The sequence below is a fragment of the Cyprinodon tularosa genome, unplaced genomic scaffold (genome assembly GCF_016077235.1).
Source record: "Cyprinodon tularosa strain WSP-4 unplaced genomic scaffold, ASM1607723v1 ctg359, whole genome shotgun sequence".
NCBI classification, from domain to species: domain Eukaryota; kingdom Metazoa; phylum Chordata; class Actinopteri; order Cyprinodontiformes; family Cyprinodontidae; genus Cyprinodon; species Cyprinodon tularosa.
Window position 1 is genome coordinate 538,837 of NW_024039073.1, and position 24,480 is coordinate 563,316.

At 38.5% G+C, this 24,480-nt stretch overlaps 1 protein-coding gene across 5 annotated transcripts in view; it reads right to left on the reverse strand.

Annotated features, from left to right (window-relative positions):
• arhgef10 (Rho guanine nucleotide exchange factor (GEF) 10) overlaps positions 1 to 24,480 on the reverse strand; it is a 71,424-nt gene that overhangs the window by 9,863 nt on the left and 37,081 nt on the right. For 3 of the 5 annotated variants that reach the window (XM_038295676.1, XM_038295675.1, XM_038295678.1), the window contains 9 exons: positions 16,966 to 17,081; positions 15,365 to 15,492; positions 13,038 to 13,141; positions 12,663 to 12,784; positions 10,441 to 10,527; positions 10,079 to 10,305; positions 9,787 to 9,944; positions 4,268 to 4,410; positions 1,583 to 1,757 (listed from right to left, as the gene is read on the reverse strand). In XM_038295676.1, coding sequence (XP_038151604.1) covers positions 1,583 to 1,757; positions 4,268 to 4,410; positions 9,787 to 9,944; positions 10,079 to 10,305; positions 10,441 to 10,527; positions 12,663 to 12,784; positions 13,038 to 13,141; positions 15,365 to 15,492; positions 16,966 to 17,081 — 1,260 coding nt within the window. The remainder of the gene's footprint in view (positions 1 to 1,582; positions 1,758 to 4,267; positions 4,411 to 9,786; positions 9,945 to 10,078; positions 10,306 to 10,440; positions 10,528 to 12,662; positions 12,785 to 13,037; positions 13,142 to 15,364; positions 15,493 to 16,965; positions 17,082 to 24,480) is intronic. The other 2 variants (XM_038295677.1, XM_038295679.1) reach the window with 1 other exon arrangement.

Sequence of the window (24,480 nt, forward strand, 5' to 3'; positions counted from 1 at the left end):
ATGAGTTTATTCAGGTAAATGAAAATATCTGGTTTCTGTGGTAAACTTGGCAACATGGTAAATAATAAAACAGTTTGAAGCAGTATTACATAAGGATCACTTAAACCAGGGAAATAGCTGATCGTTTAATCAACTGTACATGTTTGTCAGCAAACGTTAAGCATAGGATGAAGAAATCCTTCAAACTTATATTTCCAAGAACAAAAACAATATATTTGCAATAATTGAAAACTACAGTTCCCTTCAGTCAATTAACTCAGTTCAACACATGAGTATGGGCTATTAGGTCCCGACTGAAGGTACCTCTAATCTAATCGCCTCCAATGCGAATGACGTGATGACAATGACTGATAGTCACTCCTCACGCTATATATCCTGCTGTGTATAGCGTGTTTTTCAAACATGGGTCGACCCGCTAACAACTGGCATTTTGCTCCCTTCCCGTTGGCAAAAAAGCTGGTTCTAAGCCTTGCTGGCAAGTTGCATGACCCCTGTCCCCCTTCAGCTGTGTATCTGGTGACACCATCACACTGGGTTAGCTTTGATGATGTCACCAGTGCGACAGAAATCAGTGGACAATGGAGAGCAACATGTAAGGAAGCCAGGGTGTAGTAAGAGAGCTTTATCGTTTCGCTCTATTATCTCTCTGAATTCCACTCACCAGTTCTGCACCATGTTTACTGAATGTAAAGTTCTTTTAGCTTAACATCAGAAGCGACTGGCGCGATGTGCTGACGTCCGTACGTCGCGTTTATTGATGTCACGTAATTTAGTGGGTCAACCTGGCTCTGGTGTTCCCACAGCATGCTGATCGGAGCCGAGGCGATTTTAACACAGGTCGCTTGCCAAGTCGTTTGACCCGGGTAGACAGACGCCAATGAGCTGTTTCCACTGCTACTAAAAGCCGATTGTTCGCAGGTTTAAATGGGTTTTTCAGCCACTGGGGAAGGGTTATACTGTAAATCAGGCTAGCTGCTGGTTAGCCCTGTATTTTTTTCTTAAAAGACTTCTTTAAATTTAGTGTAACAGCTTTTGATGATATTAGCTGCTGCCACCTGCTGGTAGGCATGTCTATACACTAAGCGCTAATTTCCACCAGCTTTGTGGTTTGGCAGAAGTCTTCTACTTGTTGGGTTATTTTGTTCCGTCTCCAGCTTCATCGTTTAACCTTGGAGGAGCGGTGGGCCAGCATCCCTTTCATCCAAACATTTTAGGTTCTCTACTGCTCAGTTGGAGATCAATTTTACAAGTGCAGGTACCCACTGCTCATGCCTTAAACTCCATTATGACACTCCCAGCTAACCTGCAGTGTGCCTGGCAGCTTTAAGGTTTCGACACTGCAAAGTAAGGGCTTTTTATTTTCCACAGCTGCTGTTTCTGCCTGCCATGTTGGTTTTAATGGAGCTACACCAGGTGCTCATCCTCAGGGTGTGTGCTTCTTAGAAGATGTTCCTTGACTCAAAGTAGTGATTAAACCCAGTTTCCCATCCTGGGATCTCAGGGTAATACTTGATGCTCAATGTGACCATCCAATCAATATGAGGAATACCTTTCATAGGTACGGGAGGGTTTAAATCCTTACCAGGTAGAATATTGTTAACGGTTGTGGCAATGTTAATGTCCTGCAGGTGCTCCAATGTCTCAGTGTGAAAGAGGCGCAGAGTAGAACCGGAGCTGAATGCGATCCAGATGCCCACCCCGGCCACCACCATGTGAGACACCACCATGCCCTCTTCTTGGTGGGCCTCCAGCTGCCTCTGCATCAGCAAGGTAAAACAAGACAATACTGTTTTCACCTTCCAAGCTTCACATTAGACTGAATAATCTTTTATTTCCGATAAATTCAAAAGAGTACTGATTTGTGTACTTTTCACCTACCATGGCTAGAAACTTCTCATGTTGTGAATTACAAATATGTAGTCAGATTGAATGGAAATTTAGCTCTTTAGACAAATAAGAAATCTTCATAATTTATATGATCAGAACATACATCTGAATGATAAAAGAACATCACAGGTTTAATTCATATTCATCTAAATGAAAAAATATACATATTGTAAATAAAAGTTTCTCTGCTGTTGGTTCTTTGCAAAAATCCTCTTTAACCGATAGGGCAGCATTTGAAGGGTCCTTTTTTATCTGTTTTTGAGATGGCTGTTCATGTTCATTAGAAAAGGCTTCATTAAATCCCCTCAAAGCAGCTTTTTATTCTGTCTAGCACGTGAAAACTGCTATATTCAAAGAAGTATTACTTGCCCATAAGGTTTCTTTGAGATGTACTGAACAGATGAGTTAGCTCTTTTGTGTTGGGTCACCCTTTTTTGTAGCTGTTTTTCAGATTCTTCAGTGCATGGCTTTGAAGGTTTTAGGTTTGGAAGGAACCAAAGAGTATGAGGGCTCACACTTAAATATTGGATGTGGCACTAAATCTGGACTGGGTAAAGTTAAAAGGTTTGAAATACTAAATAAGATTAAACATTGTGCTGTGAAAACCAAGATGTGATTAATATCACCTCTGTGAAAACCATCCGCCATGACTGCCACAGCTCAACCAATCTGCTTTGACCCACAATGACTAATGGGAAATTGTGGGTCACAGACTAACAAGCTCTGCTGTTATGCTGGGGCAAAAATATTTTGGTTTGGGAATTGAAACAGCTTTGAAAGCAGACCAACAGATAGATTTTTTTATATAATGTTAATAAAGATTGCATGAAATATACTCTAAAGTAGGAGAGATGGGTCAGCAGGATCCCAGATCTGTGCCTCTTCTTCCCAGTGGACATAAGGTGCCATTCCACAAATTCATCCTTGTTTAGGCTCAAATAGTGTTTGATGTAGAAGAGCTTGTTCTTAAAAAAGGCTCTTCCTAGTCACCATGCATCGAAGCTAGATAAATACAGTTCAATTAAAAAAGGTAAGCTATCAATAAAAATGATACAGTAATATAACAGTGATATTAAATAGGACTTTTAGAGACCGTAATGACCATAGCTCTAATGAATTTGTAATAAACAATATTTTTCTGATTAGTCAGCCTCAGCAGATGGCCGCTCATCTGCTGATGAGTTTTTCCTCTCCACTGTCGCCGCAAGCATGTTTTTGGTGTGAGGGATTGCCTTCAAGTCAATACAGTAAGTTGATGCAAGGAACTTAGATAGGAAACTTTGAATCAACTTGACTGTATGATCTGGTTGATTTGTAAAGTGCCTTGAGATGACATGTACATAAATAAACTGAATTGAATATCTCTTATTCCTGAATGTTTTTAAGCTGTAAATGATTTTTCCAGCGGAGTTCGAGCTCCTAGACTAGTGATTCATTTGTCTTCAGGTTTTCTTTCCCAGGGATGTTATAAATCTGAGTGGTACTGTAAGTGTGGGGGTGTTTGCAGGCCATCTCCTGTACTGCCACTTGTTGACTGTGGATGATGAAAAACCTGCAACCCACTGAAACCTTGATTACACTGCTTCCCTCCTTGGAACATAAGTGCTGGTTATATCTGCACAGATATTTGCTTTGGAGACGAAATACAAAAAATATAGATATATATTTTAATAAAATGATTTGGAAAGACCAGATGGTGGATTTATTTTAGGTACATCACATTTCATTACCCAAATCATTACAGATAATGTTACATAATTCTGTCTTTGTGCATAAAAAAACCTGTAGTAATGTTAAGCATGACCACATAATCTCAAATACTGCTTAACATGTAGGTGAATTCAGTCTTGGCAATAAAGAAGCTATTCAAAAGAATTTTACAGCAGGAGTTTAGTAAATTATGTTAAAGCTGGATGTCCTACATTTTGGTTTCCCAAACAAAAAATCAGTTCAACAGAGAAATATTGAGACTTTTTCTCTCCCCTTGTGTTTGGTCCTCCTTTCTGTCTGACTTTTAATTACTACTCTGGACTAGCTGTAAATCCTGTGTGAAGCAAAGAGAGCTAACAAGCAGGTGGTCCAACATAATGAGCTTAATGAGCCTAAACCCATTATAAGTGAGCGAATGTCACAGGAACGTTACTATTCTTGGATCGGCAACAGGTGTTCCCATTCCCCAAACAGCCCAACGCCTGCATTGAAATGATTGTTAAGGAAAAATGTAAAAAGGAAAGTGGACAGCTTAACTGGTATAGGGTTTCTTCCTTTTGAAGTGTTTGTGTTATGGCTGGATTACTATCTGTTCAACATAAGTTGAGTGGGAGAAATGAACAGCTAAGCGAAAAAATCTAATCGATATTTAATAAAGTGGTTTACATACCTCAACACAATGTGTGTGGGTGCTGATGATAAAAATGTGTCCCCCTGATGAGGCCCAGAGTTGATCCTCCACAGCCAGCACCGCTTTAATTGGAAGGACTCCTAGCTTCAGTAACCTGGGCGTCTCACAGCACCAGGAACCATCTGAGAGAGCAAATCAGAACATTTATTCCATGTGTACAAAATATAAACCACAACACAGATAAGAACTCTTAGAAGATCTCAGACTGGACATTATAAAGTAAACATTTTGCCAAATCTTTTCTCAGTTTAAGATTTTAAGACTTCTCAGACAAAACTACTAGATTTTTCATGCAGATGTTCAAGAAGAAATTAGGTTTTAGAACTTAAGTCTTCCACACATCATAAAACCATTTAAGTCAATTATTGTAAAAACAAAACGTGTGACAATACATCAGTAAGTCATATAAAAATATAGTGTGTTGCTGTTACAGTATATTCCAACCAATCAGATTAAAGATTCTGTTTTTTTTTATTAGTAATACCTAAGCATAGGTAATATGAGACAGAAAAATAATTCATTTTGATATAATGTATTAAAATCATAATTGAGGTTTTAACATTTTATAATTTGTTTTATCTTAAATACCCTTTTTAAATAATAAGAACATTTGTATTTAGTGTATTCATTATTCAATGTAAAAGATCATATCATCCAAGTATTATCAGAATTGGTCCACTTTTGGGCATAAATAGCAGACATTTAATTTATGGACATTTCACTGCTTTCTGCTCCCTGAGCATGAGCAGCTCTGTTTTTGGTTTTCATCTGTCAAACTTATGCAAATCTTAATTTGAGTACAAAATATTACATAAACCAAAATATAATATATGCAAACATTTTTTTGTTTTTGAGAAAAGTAAGAAAAAAAAAAACACAGACTAATTCATTGTTTTGTTAACTAAAACAAATCGATTTTAAAGACCACAGATCAAGTAAAAAAAAAAAAGAAAAAAGATCCATGATGCTAGAAAGGTAAACATTTTAAATTAAAGAATTTCTACAGAGGGAATTTTTAAAATAAATGTCTATGTTCTGGTGAAGATCCTCAGTCATCCAGGTCATAGTCCTTCCAAAAAAGTTAACAAACAAAGGACCAGATTATCAGAATGTTCACATTTTGGACAAAGAAGGCAGGTGGTTTGAAAGGGGCGTGAAGGAAGCCATTAATGTTAAGAAAGAAAAACCAACCTTAAACAGAGGGGGTAGACTCAGATTTTAGCTTTCAAAAACCTACAATGCAGCGATAGAGTTGATTCCTTCCTGCTATCATCTCAACTCCCCAACCCCATGCAGGGGACCAAAACATCTCGCCAGGTCAGTCAGGCCAACAATTCCCCCTAAGGACCCCCCTTTCAGAGGCATGTTAGCCTGCATATAGTATTGCAGGCTAACAAAGAACCTCCCCTAACGACTCCCCATTCCAGCAAAGCTGACCTGTTCTTCTGGTTCAATTTGCATGTTTTCTAAGCCAAACCAAGGCTACTCTACAAAGCCTCAAACTCACCACTAATTCTGACATATTTAATTCCTGGATGAGAAGCGAAACATCTTCAAACTTGGAAACAAATTCCAGTGGATTGTTTTTTTTAAAACTTTTTTTGGAACAATTTTCATGTTATTCACAACATTTAAAGACAGTATAGGAACCTCGTCTTCAAACAGCACTCATCTATGATGCAAGTATGAAATTAATTGGTTAGGTAAGCACAGTTCAGACACAGCAGAGCAACAACCCATCCATCTTGATAAATGTCAGCTGTAGGGGTTACCTGCATTTATAACTCTTCTAATGGTTGATAAGTGGCCATTAATGGTTTTCACAGTACTTCACTATGAATATAGATGGACTGCTGAGTGTTAGTCAGAGCCAAGCTGTATCCCACATACACCTCCTACACACTCCCTTCTGCATGTGCCTGGTTACAGAGCAGGCCCGGCTGCAATAAAAACACCCCGCTGCCTGCAGGAGCTTTATAAATATCAACGATTCTGCAACTAGTGCGTGCACTTGAGAATTAAGTCATAAAACGGCAAGAAAGTAAACAAAAAGGATGCCAATCACATTCCTAAAGCTATATAGAACGAGGTGAATAAAACTTCAAGGATAATATTTGGTTTAATGAAGATACAAGAATGGTATCAACATGTGTGTTTTGTAAAGGTATGGAAATTACTAAACATATTCGGCAAGATTTGCACCACTTAAATTTTCTGTGTAAACATGATTGGAAGAACGGCACTGTTAAGGTGAATGTACAGTATGGAAAGAAATCTTGCAAAGAAAAGCGAGGCAGACAGAAGTGCCAGCTTGCAGGCTTACATAAGTCCTCTCTGCTACATCTGCCCACATCTTTTACTTACTGAACTGTTGCATTCCCTCATGTCACTGTCAGCCACACAAACAAAGAAAAAAAATCTCCAGGACTGAGTGCGAGCACACGAAAAACAACAAACATAGACTAAAAGCTAAAGCAATGAGGCTCATTATTATTATTATCCTTATTTCTGGGAAAATAAGATATTAAAGGCTGACTGGATGGAAGAAAATGAGCTCACGTTAGGAGTCTCTGAGTGTGATGTGCGAGCGATGCTGAATCATTGGCTCCCCCCTTTTCAATGTCTCAAACACACGTTCACTTTGGAAACGGCAAGCTTGGCAGAATGAGGCTGCCAGCTTCAGAAACACTGCATCAACAACAGAGTCACATTTCTCATGCAGCATCAGAAACTCTGCACTGTAGGCTGTAGACACCCAGTCTGTTCTGACGATACGTTTAAGGATTGTGCTCGATTCTCCTTAAACCTTAAATATTTACAGCATGAATCAATTTTAGCATTAAGCATCATTCTCCAGACATAGTGGGAACATTTTTAACTGGTTGAATTTAAAAATGTTCAGGACTCATCTAAAAACATTCCAGAACGGTTGCACACACTGATCATTTCTGCCAAGTGCAGCTGGACAGAAAAAAAAATAAAGACAGGAAAACTCTTCTATTGTTTTTCTATTTTTTCCAGCAAGAAAACATCCATCTTTTTTCATACATTAATCAACTCAAACCATTTTGATCATCCATCTTTAAACTTTTCTGCATTTATCAAGTTACAACCAAAGATTTTAATGCATTTGATCAGGATTTCATGAGGTAAAACATCTCCAAAAAGCCATAACTGTGAGATAAAGTTTTCAATTTTCTTCCGTTTTCAGTTAGTTTTCTTCTAACATCGGGACTGAACATAAATGTATATTTCATTTCTCCAATACTTTTTTTTCCCCCAATAAAAGATTTCAATGTCAAATTCTTTCTTTAGAAGTGAACTAAATTAGGGAGAGTCAGTTTAATCACAGTGCAGATTGATCTGTTCTGTGAAGCTTCAGAGGCTTGAACATTAGTTAACAGCAGCATGAAGACAAAGGAACAAAGCAAATTGAACATAAATTTAGAAGTAAAGCAGCTTAAAGATGGGTAAGGTTAGAAATTACCTCCTGACTTTAAAACATCTTACAGAGCACAGCTCAGTACATATATGATAGAAGCCCTCTACATTCAGAGGAGACGAGAGGCCAGCATTAATGACAGAAACAGTCCAGACTCTGGAGGAGCTGCAGAGATCTGCAGAGAACCTGCTGACAGAAAAACCTTTAGCTGAGCGCTCTATGAATATGGCCCTTATTGAAGAGGGGATAGCAGAACATCAGTGTTGAAAGACAGCTAGAAGGACTTCAGTTTAAAGCTAATTGATAGCCCAAAGGTAGGTGGTAAGTGTCTAACCTGCAGGAGAAACACAGGCATAAAAAATAATACAGCAAGTGAGTCTGGGAACGTTTGACTGTGAGATATAGTGGTGGCAGGATGGTGCTGTGGGAAAGCAGACAGGGAAGCTTGTCAAAGCTGATAAGATAATGGATAAAGGGCAGTCCGAAAAACCTAAGCAGGTAAAGATTTTAAACTGAGGTGAATTTTCATCCTCTGGGAATTAAAGGGATAGTTCGGTATTTTTGACATGAATCTGTATGGCATCCCCATCACCAGTGGCATGCAATCACAATGACTTACCCCTGGCAGCGTCCTGTGAGCAGAGTTATCGTCCAGTTTTGGTCAAGCCGAAAGTAGTCCGGCAGGTTTTTAGGAACAGCGAAATAAAACGTTTCTCTTCCCAAAACATTATGTGTCAAAAGAGCGATATTTTTGCATCCCAAAAACTGTCTGAATGACGGCGCGCACTGATACGAACAGAGAGAAAATAGGACCAAGTGATAACGACGTGTGACTTTTTCCACTACAATGTTTTTGGGATGCAAAAATATCGCTCTTTTGAACACATAATGTTTTGGGAAGAGAAAAGTTTTATTTCGCTGTTCCTAAAAACCTGCCGGACTACTTTCGGCTTGACCAAAACTGGACGATAACTCTGCTCACAGGACGCTGCCAGGGGTAAGTCAGTGTGATTGCATGCCACTGGTGATGGGGATGCCATACAGATTCATGTCAAAAATACCGAACTATCCCTGTAATGACAAGATTAGAAAAGCGATAATGAAAGATTATGGACATCCAATTTGTCTCATTTGAAGCCTTTTCCCTTTTATTTTTAGGGGAAAAAATAAATAAATAAATTAAAGAAGAAAATGAAAGGAGAGAGCTGATAAAAGTCTTATCTCTAACAAGGAATGTTTGTCAGACCTGTTAAATTTTGATTCTAATAATCTTCCACTTTAAATGTATACATTGTATTGTGTTACCTTGTTGACTTTGTAAAATATTGAAATGTTGAAAAACCCAAATATGCATAAATCTTTGCTAGGTATTATAATAAGAAAGAGCTAAATCAATAGAAACTTACAATAGATAAATTAATGATTGCAGTGAAACTCAAGACCTACTTAAAAAAACAAAAATGGCTGACAAACTGGTTTTTGCACCATTGTAACAGCTGATGGTAGCAGGAAGAAAACATAGAATGTGAATCCTTGCAAAAAAAAACAATCCACTGGACTATTTCCAAGTGTGAAGACATTTTGCTTCCCATCCAGGAAGCTTTGGAATGACTATGACCTGGATGACTGAGAATCTTTCCCAGCACATAGAATTTAAATAAAGTGTGGGAAGAGTTTGGCCCAGTCTGAGGCGATGTGCTCAGAAGCAAAGGAGGAAGACATTAAATAGGTCAGAGTTAATATAGCGGCTTCACCCAGACAACAAAGCACATGGAAACAGAGCTTAAACACAGCAGAGGAGACCCCTGACCCCAAGCTACACCCAGAGCCGCTGACCTAAACACCAGCAGCCGCACCTCAGAATCTGGATGCTACAAATGTGTCGTTAAGGCAGCCAACTTCAAAAAAAAAATATATATAACCAGATATAAAGCAGAGGAAAATGTGTCAAGGGTTTTTTTTTTTGTTTTTTTTTTACTGGCTTTCAACTTGATTTTACACACTCTTTTGGCTGCAGATTTGAAGGAACAGAAAGATGTTTATTTAAAGAACACACCTTGTGATTTGGAGTAAATGGCGACAGAGCCATTAACCAGACCGGCGTACAGACAGGGCTTTTTATAGACCAGGCTGGTGACCGTGGACTTGTCTGGGGTGAAGAAATGCTGAAGACGTATTTTCTTGGACCGCTGACTGCTCTTATAAACAATGATGCTAAATAGGATGGATGGAAAAGAAAACAAAGCAAAGCAACTTCAATATGCATATTTTTATAATAAGAAAATAATAGTCATTTTAGGTATATTTAATTATTTAGGAGAATTCTTAGTGAATTTCTCCATTCATACCTGCCCTCCTCCATGCCTAAACAGACGGTGGGGGTATCACTGGCCTTTGCAGCAGAAACACCATTATTCTGAGGAAGCTTTTCACCGTCCTCCTTAGGTTGCTCTCCTGGGACGAAGGCCATGCAGAGGATCCGAGATTCCACATTGAAGCATTCTGTCACTTTAGGGCTGGAGTTTTGCATGGCCACAATTGCGATTTGACCCATCTGGTTAGTGCAACTTGCAACCTAAACCAAGTTAAAGAAAGCAAATAAATCATTTGAAAAGCGTTCACTCATACTACATGATCCTGTTAGTTAAATTTCTGTTATTAGTTAAATGGTTGCCAACTTTTTCTAAAGGTATTTGGGAAACGGTCTTACCCAGACACATCCGTGGCCGACAACAGGAGAGTCGGCTGTGCTTTCTGTGTTTATGAAGGGCTCTGGGTTGTGAACAGCACATTCCACCTGACAGAGAACAAATAAAAACAGTGATAAATCCGTGAAAAGGTCACATATGTTTGGTGTTTCAAAATAATTGTAAAAAAAAACCTGACCATGTTAATTTTTGTTTGTCAGCATTTGTTTAACCATCTCTACCAGGTAAATGCTTGGATCACCCGATATATATACATATATATATATACCAAACATGTATTGAAAATTTATTATAGATTATGTATTATTTTTCATTTAATGGTTCAGAGGAAGCCCACAGTCATTTTCCCTTTTAAGATATATTAGTTTTTTGTTGTTTTTTTTAGGTTTTTACGGCACTAGTGGCTCGTTTTTTTCGACAGTGGGCTGACAGGAGGGGGAGAGATATTTGGCCACAGGTTGGGTTTGGACCCGGGTCAATCAAGCCCAGAACATTCTATATTTTTTCAGTTTTTCTAAGATCTTAATATTTTCAATTGTGAAAATATTGTGTGGCTCCGTGTGGAAACTTAAGCCACTGTCACTGATGTGCCTGGACTTAAAGAGAATCACGGTGCTATGAGATGTCTCTGAAAAAAAAATCACTTAGATCTGATTATACTTTGTGTTTTAAAGCTCTCTGTCCTAAATCCCCGTTAGTTCCAAAACCAACATGGATTCAGGCAATCTGGTCTTTTTTTGGGAATCACAAGAAATTTATAATAAACACATTTCCAGAAAAAGTAGCGGGATGTTTTTCTTTTGAGCAATTTTTTTTACACTCTAAGGGCCGGATTTATCAAGATCCAATTTTGCGTGCAGTAATTTGCGCTCGCAAACTGGAATTTTGCGCGAGGGGCTGAACCATGGTTTGCGGGTGATTTAACAAGAGTATTTGCGTAACTGGTGGCAGGTGCAAAACTGTTGGAGACGCCCTATTTAAATGATGGTTTTGCGCGTTTTGTGGTTTGCGGCAAAGTAGTTTGTAGTCTGTACAAACAAGTGCATTAGGAAATTTAAATCTTACAGTGACCCCCAACAAAAAAAATAAATAAGTAAATATATATATATATATATATATATATATATATATATATATATATATATATATATATATATAAAAATTGGCAGCCTTTATTCCCTAAGGTGGTATGTGCTGCAGTAAAAAAAAAAAAAACAAAAAAAAAAAACAGGTGTTTTGTATTGGCCTGAGACTGTGGATGAGATCCCCGCAGCATTTGGCACGTTGCTCCACAGGCGCAGGGGGAGAACCCCGACCCCGTCGGACAGCACTTCTGAAAAACTAGATTGGGAGATCCCAGCTCTCGCTGCAACCGTACGCTGGAATGACCCAGATGCAAAAAAAGTGCAATGTTGCAAGGAGTTTTGTGATATCTGGTATTGCGTGGGTCCTCCTTGTGGCTGGCTCCAAATCCATTCGGAGTTCCCCCAACAGCTCCAAAATGGCAATGCTGGATAAACGATATGTTTTGATGATCGTTTCCTCGTTCATTGCAAAAATATTCACACGGAGTGAAAAAATGCGTTCTCTGCGTCTCCTTGCTTCATTTCGATGTCTCCTTCTTGCGACAATAACCGATGCCATGTGTGCGCAATTACGCATACAGACCATTTGCACCAGATACCGTTAGCAAAATTGCGTTCAGGTTTGATAAATCACTTTGCGAGTGCTAAATTAATATATTTACATGTTCTCCTCCCACAAGACGCACTTTAGCGTGTAAACGCCCCATATTGCATATTCATTGCAGAAAAAGTACTAAATGGATAAGAGGCGCTATTTAGCACGTTTTAAAGACCAAATCCTTTTAGCACGCTGTTGATAGATCAGTTTGTACATTTTTTAGCGTGCGCAGTGAAATAGCTCACGTTTTAATACACGCAAACCTTTGATAGATCCGGCCCTAAATGTTTTGGCTTTTATAAAAAAAAATATATATATTATATATATATATATATATATATATATATGCAAATTAATCAAATGTTGAATAAAAAAAAAAAACCTGGGCTTACCTAACATTAATCATTTCTATGTAATGCTTGCGCATCTCTACTGTTGATAAGTCAATCACTGCTGGACCTCTAAATTTACTTGAAAAAGACAAAAAAAAAAAGATCATGAACGCCTTAAAAGAGAAAAGGCTGCGGGGTTAGAAACCCACCTTGAACTCTTGTAGTTTTGACATTACCACAGGCATCTGTCGAAGTAAGAGGGGGTGTTTCTGTTTCTTGATTTGATTACCGTCATCATCTGCAAGGAACCAGCCCTGCAGGTTGTCCTCCTCTGATTTAAAACACAAATAACACACACAGGTTATGCAGAGAACAAAGCCATCTGTTTTCCATTAGAACGCTCCAGAGATCACTTCGTAAAATGTTGTCATCTCAGGAATTCAAACTATTAACAAAAACAGTGATAAAACCTTCAGGTTGTCGTTGGATCTCAGTAATGTCAAAAGGTCCCATTTACACTAAAGTTCTTAAGACAAAAATAAAGGGAAAAAGGTGCAACGGACAATATAAGCACACTAAAGTACCTAGAGCCAACTTTGCCATCTGTAGGTTACTGATCCATGACTGCTTGATGGCTGGGCTGAGTGTATTAAACACTGCACTGAAGTATGTGAGCTTACCGGCCCTGCTGGAAAAGGAGAGGGAAAAAACAAACACACAATAAGAAAAATAGGATCTTAGCTTAAATGTGACAACAGGGGAAAATTATACAAATAAAACTTACAGTAAAGGTATAGTGGAGGATGTTAATTCTCCCGGTGGATCATCAAAATAATTGTTCCGCCTAATTGTCAATTCTGGTGATATGTTTACGTAAGGCCATCCTATGTGCTCGTCCCCATTTTCACATACCAGTCAGACATACTGGACAAATTGCATATCTCCTTTTTGAAGTAAGCTTGTATGAGAGATGCAAACAGCAACTTTCAAACAGAGCGTGCACAAGGAGAAATGGGCTCATTCATGCTCTCGCACGTGTTTAACAGGCGTTCCCTCTGTGGAGCGGGTACAGGGTTGTGCAAGGTGGAGAGGGCGGTTATTTTCAAATATTCGCGAAAATCCTCCATTATACCTTTAAAACAGCAATTTAGTGGTTAATATATTTCTCATTATCACCTGGAAACACATCCAGAGAGTATCCATTTACACTGCCTCTTACCTGATTTTCAATCTTAACACAGATCAAAAAGATCCTTCCTAATTGATTCTGTTCTTATTCATATCCATGCATCTCCTATTTAAGTTACCCACAGTGGCTTGCAAAAGGTTTTGTCCCCTCTTTTTGTCCTCTCTTCACATTATGTCATATCATCACCAAATGATTCAGTGCATTTATTTGGATTTTCATAAAGACCAACAGAGTAGGTATAAGACCTTTGCCTGTTTCTCTTTGTAAACACAGATTAAATTTTACTTATTTTTCAAAACTTCCATCAGATAATTGGAATTGGAAAATTGGATTCAGTTCTAGACTTTGATTGGACCTTTCTAACACATACATATGCTATAATCTACACCATTCCCCAGTGGCTTTGGCTTTACTGGCTCATTGAGGTAAACTGTTGCCTCAGAGTTTGGTCTCCTGCAGGGTCTGACAAGCTTCCTTCCAGGGCCTCCCTCCATTCATCTCCATCCATCCTCCAATTACATCTGGAAAACTTTCCTTATTCCTGCTGCAGGAAAGCATCACTTTAGCTTGATGCTGAAACCATGTTTTACGATGAAGATGATGCACAGAGTTCGTTTTCAACTACACAGCATTTTGCATATAGGGTTGTAATCATTGTTCTATTTGATTAACAGAAAAGTCTGATCATATTCAGAATTCAAACTTTTTTACTCTGGCCAGAAGTTTAATGGCAAATCCTCCCTGTTATTACTTTTTTACTGATTAACGCCAAATTCATTAAATCACCGTAAACGTATTAGTTTTAGGTATAGATAATGATACATTTGTTTTCCATACTGACCAGACCTTTCCTTTAAAGCCTTATCTTCCCGATGCTTGCTGTGTCCCCCAATTAAGCTTTTAGTCTGTCTAAAGTTAGTTTTCCTCATCATGTTTCAATAAAGGCCAGATCTGTGCTTTTAACGCAACAACGTGTAAGCAATTCTTTGCAAGGCACTGCAAACTGATAACCTGCAGTTCATAAAAAGAGAAAGTAACAGAAGTGAAATGGAATTATCACTTCTATAAACAGCTTGTATAGACTCTGTGTAGCCATGTGTGACTATCTGTGCCACTGAAATGCATCCCTGCTCTCCAGAGCTGGAGCTGAGAAATGCATTCTGCAATGAAGGGACCAGGAAAGGAATGAGAGGAGTGCAGCTGTGTTTCCAAACATACCCTTGGTTAATTCCAGCAGATAAATGCAACTGTGAGTAATGCCAGAATTGGGAAGAGAAATATAGAGCAGGAGACTAAAGACAGTCATGGTTGAAAAGAATGTCAAAGAGCCAAAACAAGAGTCACCCTAGGGGGTCCATGTTTAGTGCATAATAGTGAGGGTTAATGTGAAGCATGATTACTGTATGTGTATAGAGCAGCAGCTGGGTGGACTGGTTGCAAACACCAAAGCGTATTTTCTCCCATGTGATTCATGCCACAGATTAGAGCTGGTGGAAAAACTTGTTTATCCACATTTGGTCTAATTCTCTCATAAAGCCCAATGCATGAAAGGGGGTGGTTAGGATGCAGGGGAAAAAGCAGGGTAAAAGGGGATAAAGTCAACACTGGGATAAACAAAACATTAGTGGGCGTTAAACCCTGATGAGGGACTAGATGAGAGTTAATTTAAGGTGAAACCACCAAACAACAAGGTATGTGCATTTATTAGGATAGAAAACAGACTTGTCATGTTTGCCAGGCAGCTGGAGTTGAATCCTGCACCGGTCAGCTGCCCTGATCTCCTCTTCCTTCTTCAATATTAGCCTCTGGAGGCCTGAAACCCAGTCCTGTGCCACAGTGGAATTTACATTCTGCACAAGAGAATAATGGAGAAAGAAAGAAAAAACAAAACGAGAATATACTGAAAAGAGATTCATTTGGAGAACATGAAGGAATGGGGAAAACAACCAGAGAGGAAATGGATAAATGTTTTAAAAGTATTACAATAATTGATATTCTAGTAAAATCTGAAGAGCCTTTTACATGTTAATATTCACATTAAAAAGGACTAGGGGTAATTTGCCCCCAAAAATTAATTTCCAATGACTTGTTAACATTACAGCATGGCCCCTGAAACGTCTCTCACTGCACATTTATAACTCCAATACAGTCTACATAAATTTGGACGTGGAGCTTAAAGCAGGGATTATCCAAACAGTTCTTTGTCTTGTTTTTTTTTTTTTTTTGTCCTTTCTTTACCCTTTTCCTCAGCATTGGCCTCCATCCCTCCCTCTCTATGAATCATCTCTGAATATGACTGATCTAGTTTTACAGCACAAACATAGAGCAACAGACTCATGCTGCGCTCTACAGACTAAAGCACCATTTAATTCCCACCTGTAGTCTTGGCTGATCAGTTTCAATCAGCCCATGAAACAGCTTGTCTGCAATCAGAAGTGTCTCATAAAAGTACACACTACAGTTTACTGGTATTCCTAGTTTTTTTTTAAGGAACATGTGAAATTGTTTCAATAGTTTAATATGGACACACAAAAAAATCTGCCTTGGCCTAAAAATGTCAGGATTATCATCATTGAAACCTTTTAAACAATCAGTTAAAGAAGAAGTCTGTTCATATTCACAATTCAAACCTCTGAAAGTACTTTAAATATTAAATTATTACATACTGTTCAATAAATAAGTGTTTTTAATTAAGAGTAATTTTCATTTGAATGTGCTTTACTGGAGGCATCCATGTTTATCAAAGAACACTACTGCCACCTACAGGTTTGTGACGTCACGTTGCAGTATCGGCTGTTGATCAAGTCCCAGCGCTGTATCTGGTGTTTGTCACAATGGAAAATACACTCTTTTACATCAATACAGCTCTAACTCGCCATCTGAAAAGCTTTAAAGTCAATTCAATGCAATAATACTCTACAGACATGTTTTTAGGACAGTGTTTGTCTGTTTTCAGTCATTAGCTAATGAAGTTTTTGAATATATAAAAACTAGATGACAGAACTGTGGGGAGATGATATTAGATTTTAGTTTTCTAAGAAGGCTGCACTAGTTATTCAAAGCTTACTCTATTGTATTGATGGAATGAAATGATTTTCCCTAAAGGTTGAAAGAGAAAATTAACGTGCTTTCTTCTATAATATCATAATTTTGTTCATTATTGTTGCAGAGAACCTCAGTTCAGTCAAAGGTGATGAGCTCTAACAGTTGAAAACTGGGCTTAAACTAAAACTCAGCTCTGCTTTGTGTCTGAATCATATACTAAGGTAACTCCCTCTAGTGTGATGTTGATTCTGTGCAAGTTAAATGCAGGTATACAGTACCTGGTAGTTCCCTTTGAGGCTACCGATCATGCCAGCAATCTGATTGACCAAACTCAGATCGTGGATCAGGTTTTGCAGATCTTGGTACAGCTGACCAGGGCCCATGTAAAGTTTGTCTACCAAAGGAAAAAAAAACAGTCAAGAAACAAGTAATTAATTTAAATAATACAAATATTATGAACACTGATCCCAACTGATCCCTTATGATGGTTTCAAAGAATAGAATAGAAGAATCTTTGTTCAAAAAGTGTAAACAATGTACTTTGGTGCAGGTCTCAGTTTTCAATGGTCCCCTTAGTGATGACTGGATTCTTAGGCAACAAAGAAAATGACGGGAGCAGAAGTTGGAATCTAGACAATGATTAATAAAGTTCAAATACTTAGTTTCCCACAGGCTGCAGTGACAGCTTGACAAACTGGCCCTGATTTTCATCACGTCAGTGTTTGTTCACTAGACACAAGAACTCCACCACTGGCTTTCACAGTCCAGATTGTCGGTTTAAACCATACTTGATTTCAGTCAGGGTTTTTTTTTTTTTTTTACCCAAGTTTATCAGAATAAGTAATTTGCAATTTTTGAACTGCTGTGCCAAACACTTAGAAGGTGTTTTGAACAAGTCAGAAAATGTCAGATTATGGATCTGATGTTATATTTGCCATATAACTTCCAATTCAAAGCTTTGTTTAAAAACATTATCAGTTACCAAATGGCTGAGAATGGATGAATGAGCAAAAACTACTCAAACCCTTCAATATTTAATGATCAAATCCTCTCCATGTTAATGTACCATTAACTCTCACCCTCTGTTTGCTTGAAATGCACGGTAACCAAGTCCAAACCCAGTCTAGTAAGGTATGCAACAATAAGCTTAGTTAAACATTTGAACTGTTTATATTGTTTTGCAAGTTCAAGTTAAAGATCAGGTTAAAAGGTTAGATTTAATTTGAACTGACAGTCAGACATCTTAGATATCAATTATTTATTGAATGGCAACGTCATCCATGATTTATTCCTGATGAAGCTCTGTTGCAGTAAAAAGTAATTCTTTCTTTTACAAGATGAAAGGAAAAGCAAGTTAGTTACAAGCAGCATAAAAATGTAAATTATGAAAAATAGAATAAGAAAAGTGAAAACATTGTTGTAGAAATTGATGATAAAATGATTAATAAGAAAATGAAATGAAAGTTGGACTGCAAACTTAACTGCAATACTTCTACAGGACAATCAAAGACTTTATCTTGATTTAAAGTAACTTTCAGCTATTTTAGATTATTCTGGGAGGTTGTTCCAGATTAGTGGGGCAAGAACTAAAAGTTGCATGTTTGATTCTGAATGAGCAAGTAGGTCTGGGCGGTAGAAACACAGATAGAAAGTCTACGTATTTGGTGCCAAGCTATTCAGTGAATTACTGACAAATAGAAGTCCATTAAATCTACTCTGAGTTACAGGGAGTTAGTTCAGGACTAGTGTGATTTGCCCTTATACCTTAGTTCAATCTCAAAAACTCACATGGAGAGAAAAGACAATTAGAAGAATTTTATTGATACAATTACTTTAGTCTTTGGCGCTTAGACCTCGGCAAGAAACATTAGTGCTGAATTTTGCTTTGATATGTATGAACAGGAGTAAAGAACAGGGGTGTTTCGCCCCAGGCCTGAAACTAGTGGAGTGGAGATAGATGAAGTTGGTCAGTCCATGACTGGTTGGCCAAACGGTGTGCTTGAGCTGTATGTAGAGAGCCAGTGGACTGCATGAGCTGATACTATCGATCACTCAGGGACCTGGAAGATGGAAGTCCAGCTTGGATAAACACAGGTTGCATGAACCTGTCAATAACGAGCAAGCATGAAGCGACAGTGGAGAGGAAAAACTCCTCATTGGGAAGAAACCTCTAGCAGAACCAAGCTTAAAATCGCGGTCTTCTGCCTGACCGGTTGAGATGAGACAGGGAACGCAGTAAGAGTCTGGGAGGAATGACACTCTGATGAAGCTTTAGCTACGATGGAGGAGGAGGGGCTGGAGGTGGGTTAAATCGTTGTCATCTGAATCGAAGACAGACATAGCGCAACCACTGCCTGCGCTTTGGGTAGCAGACTGAGAGGTGGATTTGGAGACCTTTAAAGATCATGATTGGGCTTTCGTGGAGGTGGTTTTCCAAGCTGACTGGCCTGTGTCGGAAGAGGGTAAGCAATCAGTTTATTCAGTTGAACTTGCACCTAGGCTCCATTTTTGGTAAGGACAGGCAGCAGCATGCTGGATCAACTGCAGCTGATACCAATTATTGTTACCAGAAATCAGATATCAACAAAGAACCCAAATATATCACTACAATTCAACAGTGAAAGTTTTTACAGGGTTTCCCTTATCCCCCCTATATTACTAGCCTGGTGACCAACAGGCTTTACTTGCCCCTCAGCAAGGCCAATTGATGTTTGTTTCTACAATATTTTAAATATATTTTTATACACTAGTAATAGTAAAAGAAAAGGAGACAGACTTAAAAGCCCAATGGTGACACATTTAAATGACATCTTACAATAACAAATAATAAAAAAATGTATATATTTTAAAATCTCCTGCCTGATTTTACATATACATAAAATGTTTTAACTGAAACATGGTGGTGTGCCAGTGGAATACACCAGCAATACCTAAATACCTGGTTTTACTCAATCATTTGCTATTGGAAGCCTAATTATTTATAAAAGATAAAGAGACCTAGTGATGAAAATAACCTTTAAGTCCATGAAGAGATTATTCCCAGAGGCTAGACTGGCTGTGACCCATATTAACCAGAAACTAGATTTCTGAATGGCTCTTTGTGCAAGCACTGAAAGCCAAAGTCTGCTATAATAACAGCACTAAAAGCATGTTTATACTGAGGTCAGTCAGCAATTAGGTAAAAAACTGATCAATAAATCACATACTACATGTGAGAGCAGCAAGAAATGGTGACTCTAATTGACCTGTTTAAGATGACACCTGCAGAGAGGTGAGCTAAGCAGAAAGACACACAAAGAGATGATATCACATGCTGAAGAATATGTTCACAATGCTGATCCCACAAAATACAAGGTACTATTGTTTCCATTGTGAAACGTTTCTGGACAAAGCAGACATTTAGCTCACACACACACCTACACAAAGGCACACTGTAAAGACGGTTTGGAAACAAGCTAAATGGTGTGCTGTGCAGCGTCCCAAATGTGTTCACATTTTGTCACGAAACATGAGGCAAACAGGAGCCTCAATGTGCTTTCAGGATTTTATGGCATGGAACCAAAACAAAGCGTTGCATAATTGTGTGAAAGGAAAATAATGTTTTAGAGAGTTTTCATATAACCCTGCAGTGGGTGGCATGTCTTTCTCTTCATTTGGAATTACACTATTTTCACCTCCCTTTTGCTACAGGTACTTCTGTAATTACATACATCAGTATCTCTCCAGCACACCAGTCATTTACACCATCAACGCTCGGAAATTTGGTGAACAACAGTTTCCTGAAGAGGTTTAAAATTTCTGTGATAACTCCTTCTATTGTCTAATGATGGATTAAGCTTTGCTCTTTTATATTTAACTTCTCTGCTGTGCTTGAAAGGCAAGGATGTGATGATAGAAAAGGGGAGGTCATTATGCAAAACGTTTCTAACGTGACAGAAAAAGACATGCTGGCAATAGTCACAGTAAATAGAAAAGGCTTTTATCAGCTAATCACTTCATAGAGCCGAGTTTTGAACATTCCTCTGAGAGCAACCAGAACCCCTGTTTAGAGACACTGCTAACACCACAAAGCATTTCCATTCTCTGAGTTTTGGATTAAATTAAAAACAGAGAGCTTTATCACAGTTGGTATTCACTGCACTGAAAAGGCCACTGAAGTGGAAACATTTTAACAGCATGTCAGAGCTACATATCCTACCTTTTATGATAGTTCATCCATCTTTTTTATTATTTTATAACCTAATACTTTCATTTTTGTCATATTTTATAAGTTTTAAAGGGGCCATAGAATGCATAACCAAGTTTACATTGTGGGTGAAATGGACGTACAGAGAAGTTTAAACCCCATCGACACCTCCTTTCTCTGCAAATCTCACAATGGGCTCTATGCACAGCTCCACTACTTCCTGAATTTAAGGCAGCTCCTTTGTTTCCTGTCTTTCATTACTGGACGAACTGATTAATCCAGGTGTGTCTGGCCAGTTACTTAGGTCATACACACCTGGATTAATCAGTGCATCCAATCATGAAAGACAGGAAACAAAGGAGCTGCCTTAAATTCAGGAAGTAGTGGAGCTGTGCATAGAGCCTATTCTAAACTTCCACCATGAAACGGGTGAATCCAAACGACGTTGCCTTATTTGGTTCTGGCCTGTACTTTTGTCACGCCCCGAAATTTACATATAGACCATCCCACTGGTTCACTGACCTAAGAACATGAATAGAGGTAGATGTCAGACACCAGTTTAGCTGTTTAGCCTAGTTGGGTTTACTGCTCCAGAATTACATCTGGACCGGACCGAGCATTTCCGTATGGCAGGCGGGGGGAAGCACGGGGCCGCCGTTGTCACTGGGTCGGGTTCGGTTGCCCTGTAACCCGCTGGCTCCCGCCGGAGTTCCCGGACCAGCTGGAGCTGATGGCTCCGTTCTGCTGCACTGTAGTCGACCAAAATCCCAGACAAATTTTAAATTCCCCCAGGACAATTTTTTAGGTATGAAAAGTAGGACATGTCCGGGAAAAAGAGGAAATCTAGTCACCCTACCATATCAACAATTTGATGTTTCAGTGAGTGCTTGTTGCTATGATGCGCCTTTGCTCACCAGCTTCGCTCGTTATAAACCCACCAATCAGCACACAGCTCATCTAAATATTCATGAGCATACAATAAAAGGAAGAAAACATGTTGTTTCATTCTAGGGCTTTTAACCAGGCTTGCATTAGGGCGCACAGAACAGCAAATATGCCATTTTCAGCCCAACCAATGTCACACACCCTATTCAGAGACCTTAAGGACCAGCACCAAATACCCTATACTGTAGAATTATTCTATGACACCTTTAAAATGTCTCAGATTAGTTTATGTTTAATCAGTCACTGTTTCCTACAGCTAGCACAATGAACTGTTGAAATATAATGATGTACTTCAAATAATGTAAAAACTCAATTAGTCTGTCATGTTAAAGGATTCATGTTGAGGATTTTTCCAAATTTGTGAAAAGACCCACTCACTAAGTGTTCACTTAAAAAAGAAAAATGCACATACACAACCCTGTACCCGCTCCTGAGAGGGAATGCCTATCAAAAGTGTGCGAGGGCGTGCACGAGTCCATTTCTCCTCGTGTACGCTCTGCTTAAAGCTGTGAGCTGTTTGCATCGCACACACAAGCTTGCTATCCAAAAGAAGATTTGCAATTTTTCGACTATCTCAGACTCACCACCAGTAAGTGGGATGGTATAACGTAAACATATTCCAAAAAATATAAAAAAAACAATTCAATGGACTTTGTTTTCAAGTTTGAAGACATTTTGCTTCCCATCTAGGAATCTTTTTTAAATCCAAAATGTCAGAAATAGCGTTGAGTTTGAGGCTTTATACAGTAGCCCAACAAAGCCTTGTTGTTGTTTAGAAAACATGCAAATCGAAATGGACCAAAAAGTCCATCCCTTTGGAATGGGGGTAGTTGGGCTTCTTTTGTTAGCCTGCAAAGTGCCATACCCATCTGTGTCTCTGAAAAGGGGGGTCGTTAAAGGGAATTTTAGGCCTGGCTGAATAGACGAGTTCTATTTCCCCCTGCAAAGGGGTTGGGGTTGTGATGATAGCGGGAAGGGATCAACTCAGCTACGTAAACATATCACCAGAATGATTGACAATTAGGAGGACCAGTTATTTTGGTGATCCACCTGGAAAGGAACATCGTCCATTATACCTTTAAGAAAATATTCTCTTGATAAAAGAGAAAACTTCCTTGGTTAATAAGATTCATTAATTATTCAACAACTTGCATCCTCGGCTTAAAGATGTTCTGTTTAGGGTTATTCATGTAAAATTGAAATTAATCCAAATGTCTTGCACACCCTTAAAAACCCAGCATCTCCTTTTTCACTCCATAGTTCTGTGATGGTCTTTAGCTCTACTCCCAAAAAAGATGTGAAGTTCAGATCTTTATTTCTGTGTGACGTCTGTAAACATACACTTATATGAAGCTGAACTGTTGATTTAACATACATGGCATTGGAATTTGTAGGGAGTTCTAAGAAATTAAAAGCTCATCTTTGACTAAACCTGAACTATTATAAGTAGTTATTATAGATGCATTTCCTACTGTATGCACACCAACACTTTTTTTTCTTTTAACTGTACATAAATATGACATGTCAGAAAAAGACTCAAGGTAACTGTATAAGAGAAATGTTTAAAAGCTGGAATGTGGGTGCACTGAAAATGAGCAGCGTATAATTTAAAAGGTAGTAATTCCAGTCTGGTACCACGGTAAAAGTGTGGCCATTTAATGTCTGCTTGACGGGTCGGGCATAACTCTTTATCAAAGCGTTTAACAACGCAGAAATACACCAAAGTATATCAAAAACAAAAACTACAGTACTGCAACCACAAAATCATACACTCTGTACGCTTGTTTGCCTGAACTGGGTCTTTAAAGTGGCTGAGCAGCCGTTTGTCACATTGAGAAGTTAGTGGAAAGACTGAAATCATTGGACTCAGTAGGCAGCAGACCACTGGGCTGCATGAGAGGAAAGAAAAAAAGGACTGTGTCTGAATTTAGCAAGGCCTAAACAAAAAAAAGAAAAGAAAAAACTTTGTGACACGTGTGGCCTTCATTCACAGCCAGCTGACAGGAAATGGGCAAAGAGGGAAAAAGGCTGGATATGCGGCAAAGGTCACGAGATTGGGACTCAAACCACGGACATCTGCACCAGAGCAAACAGCCTAAGCATTAAGGTTGCCTCCTCTGTCACAGCAGCGTGTCCCAAACATGCAATCTTTACTGTTTATAAGCAGGTATACTTCTGCAACCTTCAACTGTCAAACAAAAGCTGTTGTTTAGTCATCATCATCGACCATTTTAAGATTCTCACTGCATAATAACCTGGGAAATAAATTCATAGTATTTCAACATTCATTTTAAAATATAAAGATAAAATTGAATCTGATTGCTTTGGTTAAAAACATTTATGTTAATATCTATACTGTTTAAAGTAAATACTTGTTTTCTTGGTCATAATGCACCAAAAGAGGAAAAAAAAAGACACAATAAAAGTCCTTTTTAGTTATGCTACTTCCACAACAAACGGGATTTGAGCAGCAAAGATGCGCATCCAGTAAATTGGTATCAGTGTCAGTTTTTTAAGTGAGAAAATCCACCTTAGAACATTCTCTGTGCAGTCAGCTTATCAAGATTACGATCCTGTTTAAAAATATTATTTCGCTGTCGGAGATGCACGCACCCTTACATACTGGCGGTGTACTGTCACTGGGAATCCAGCAACAGCTGCC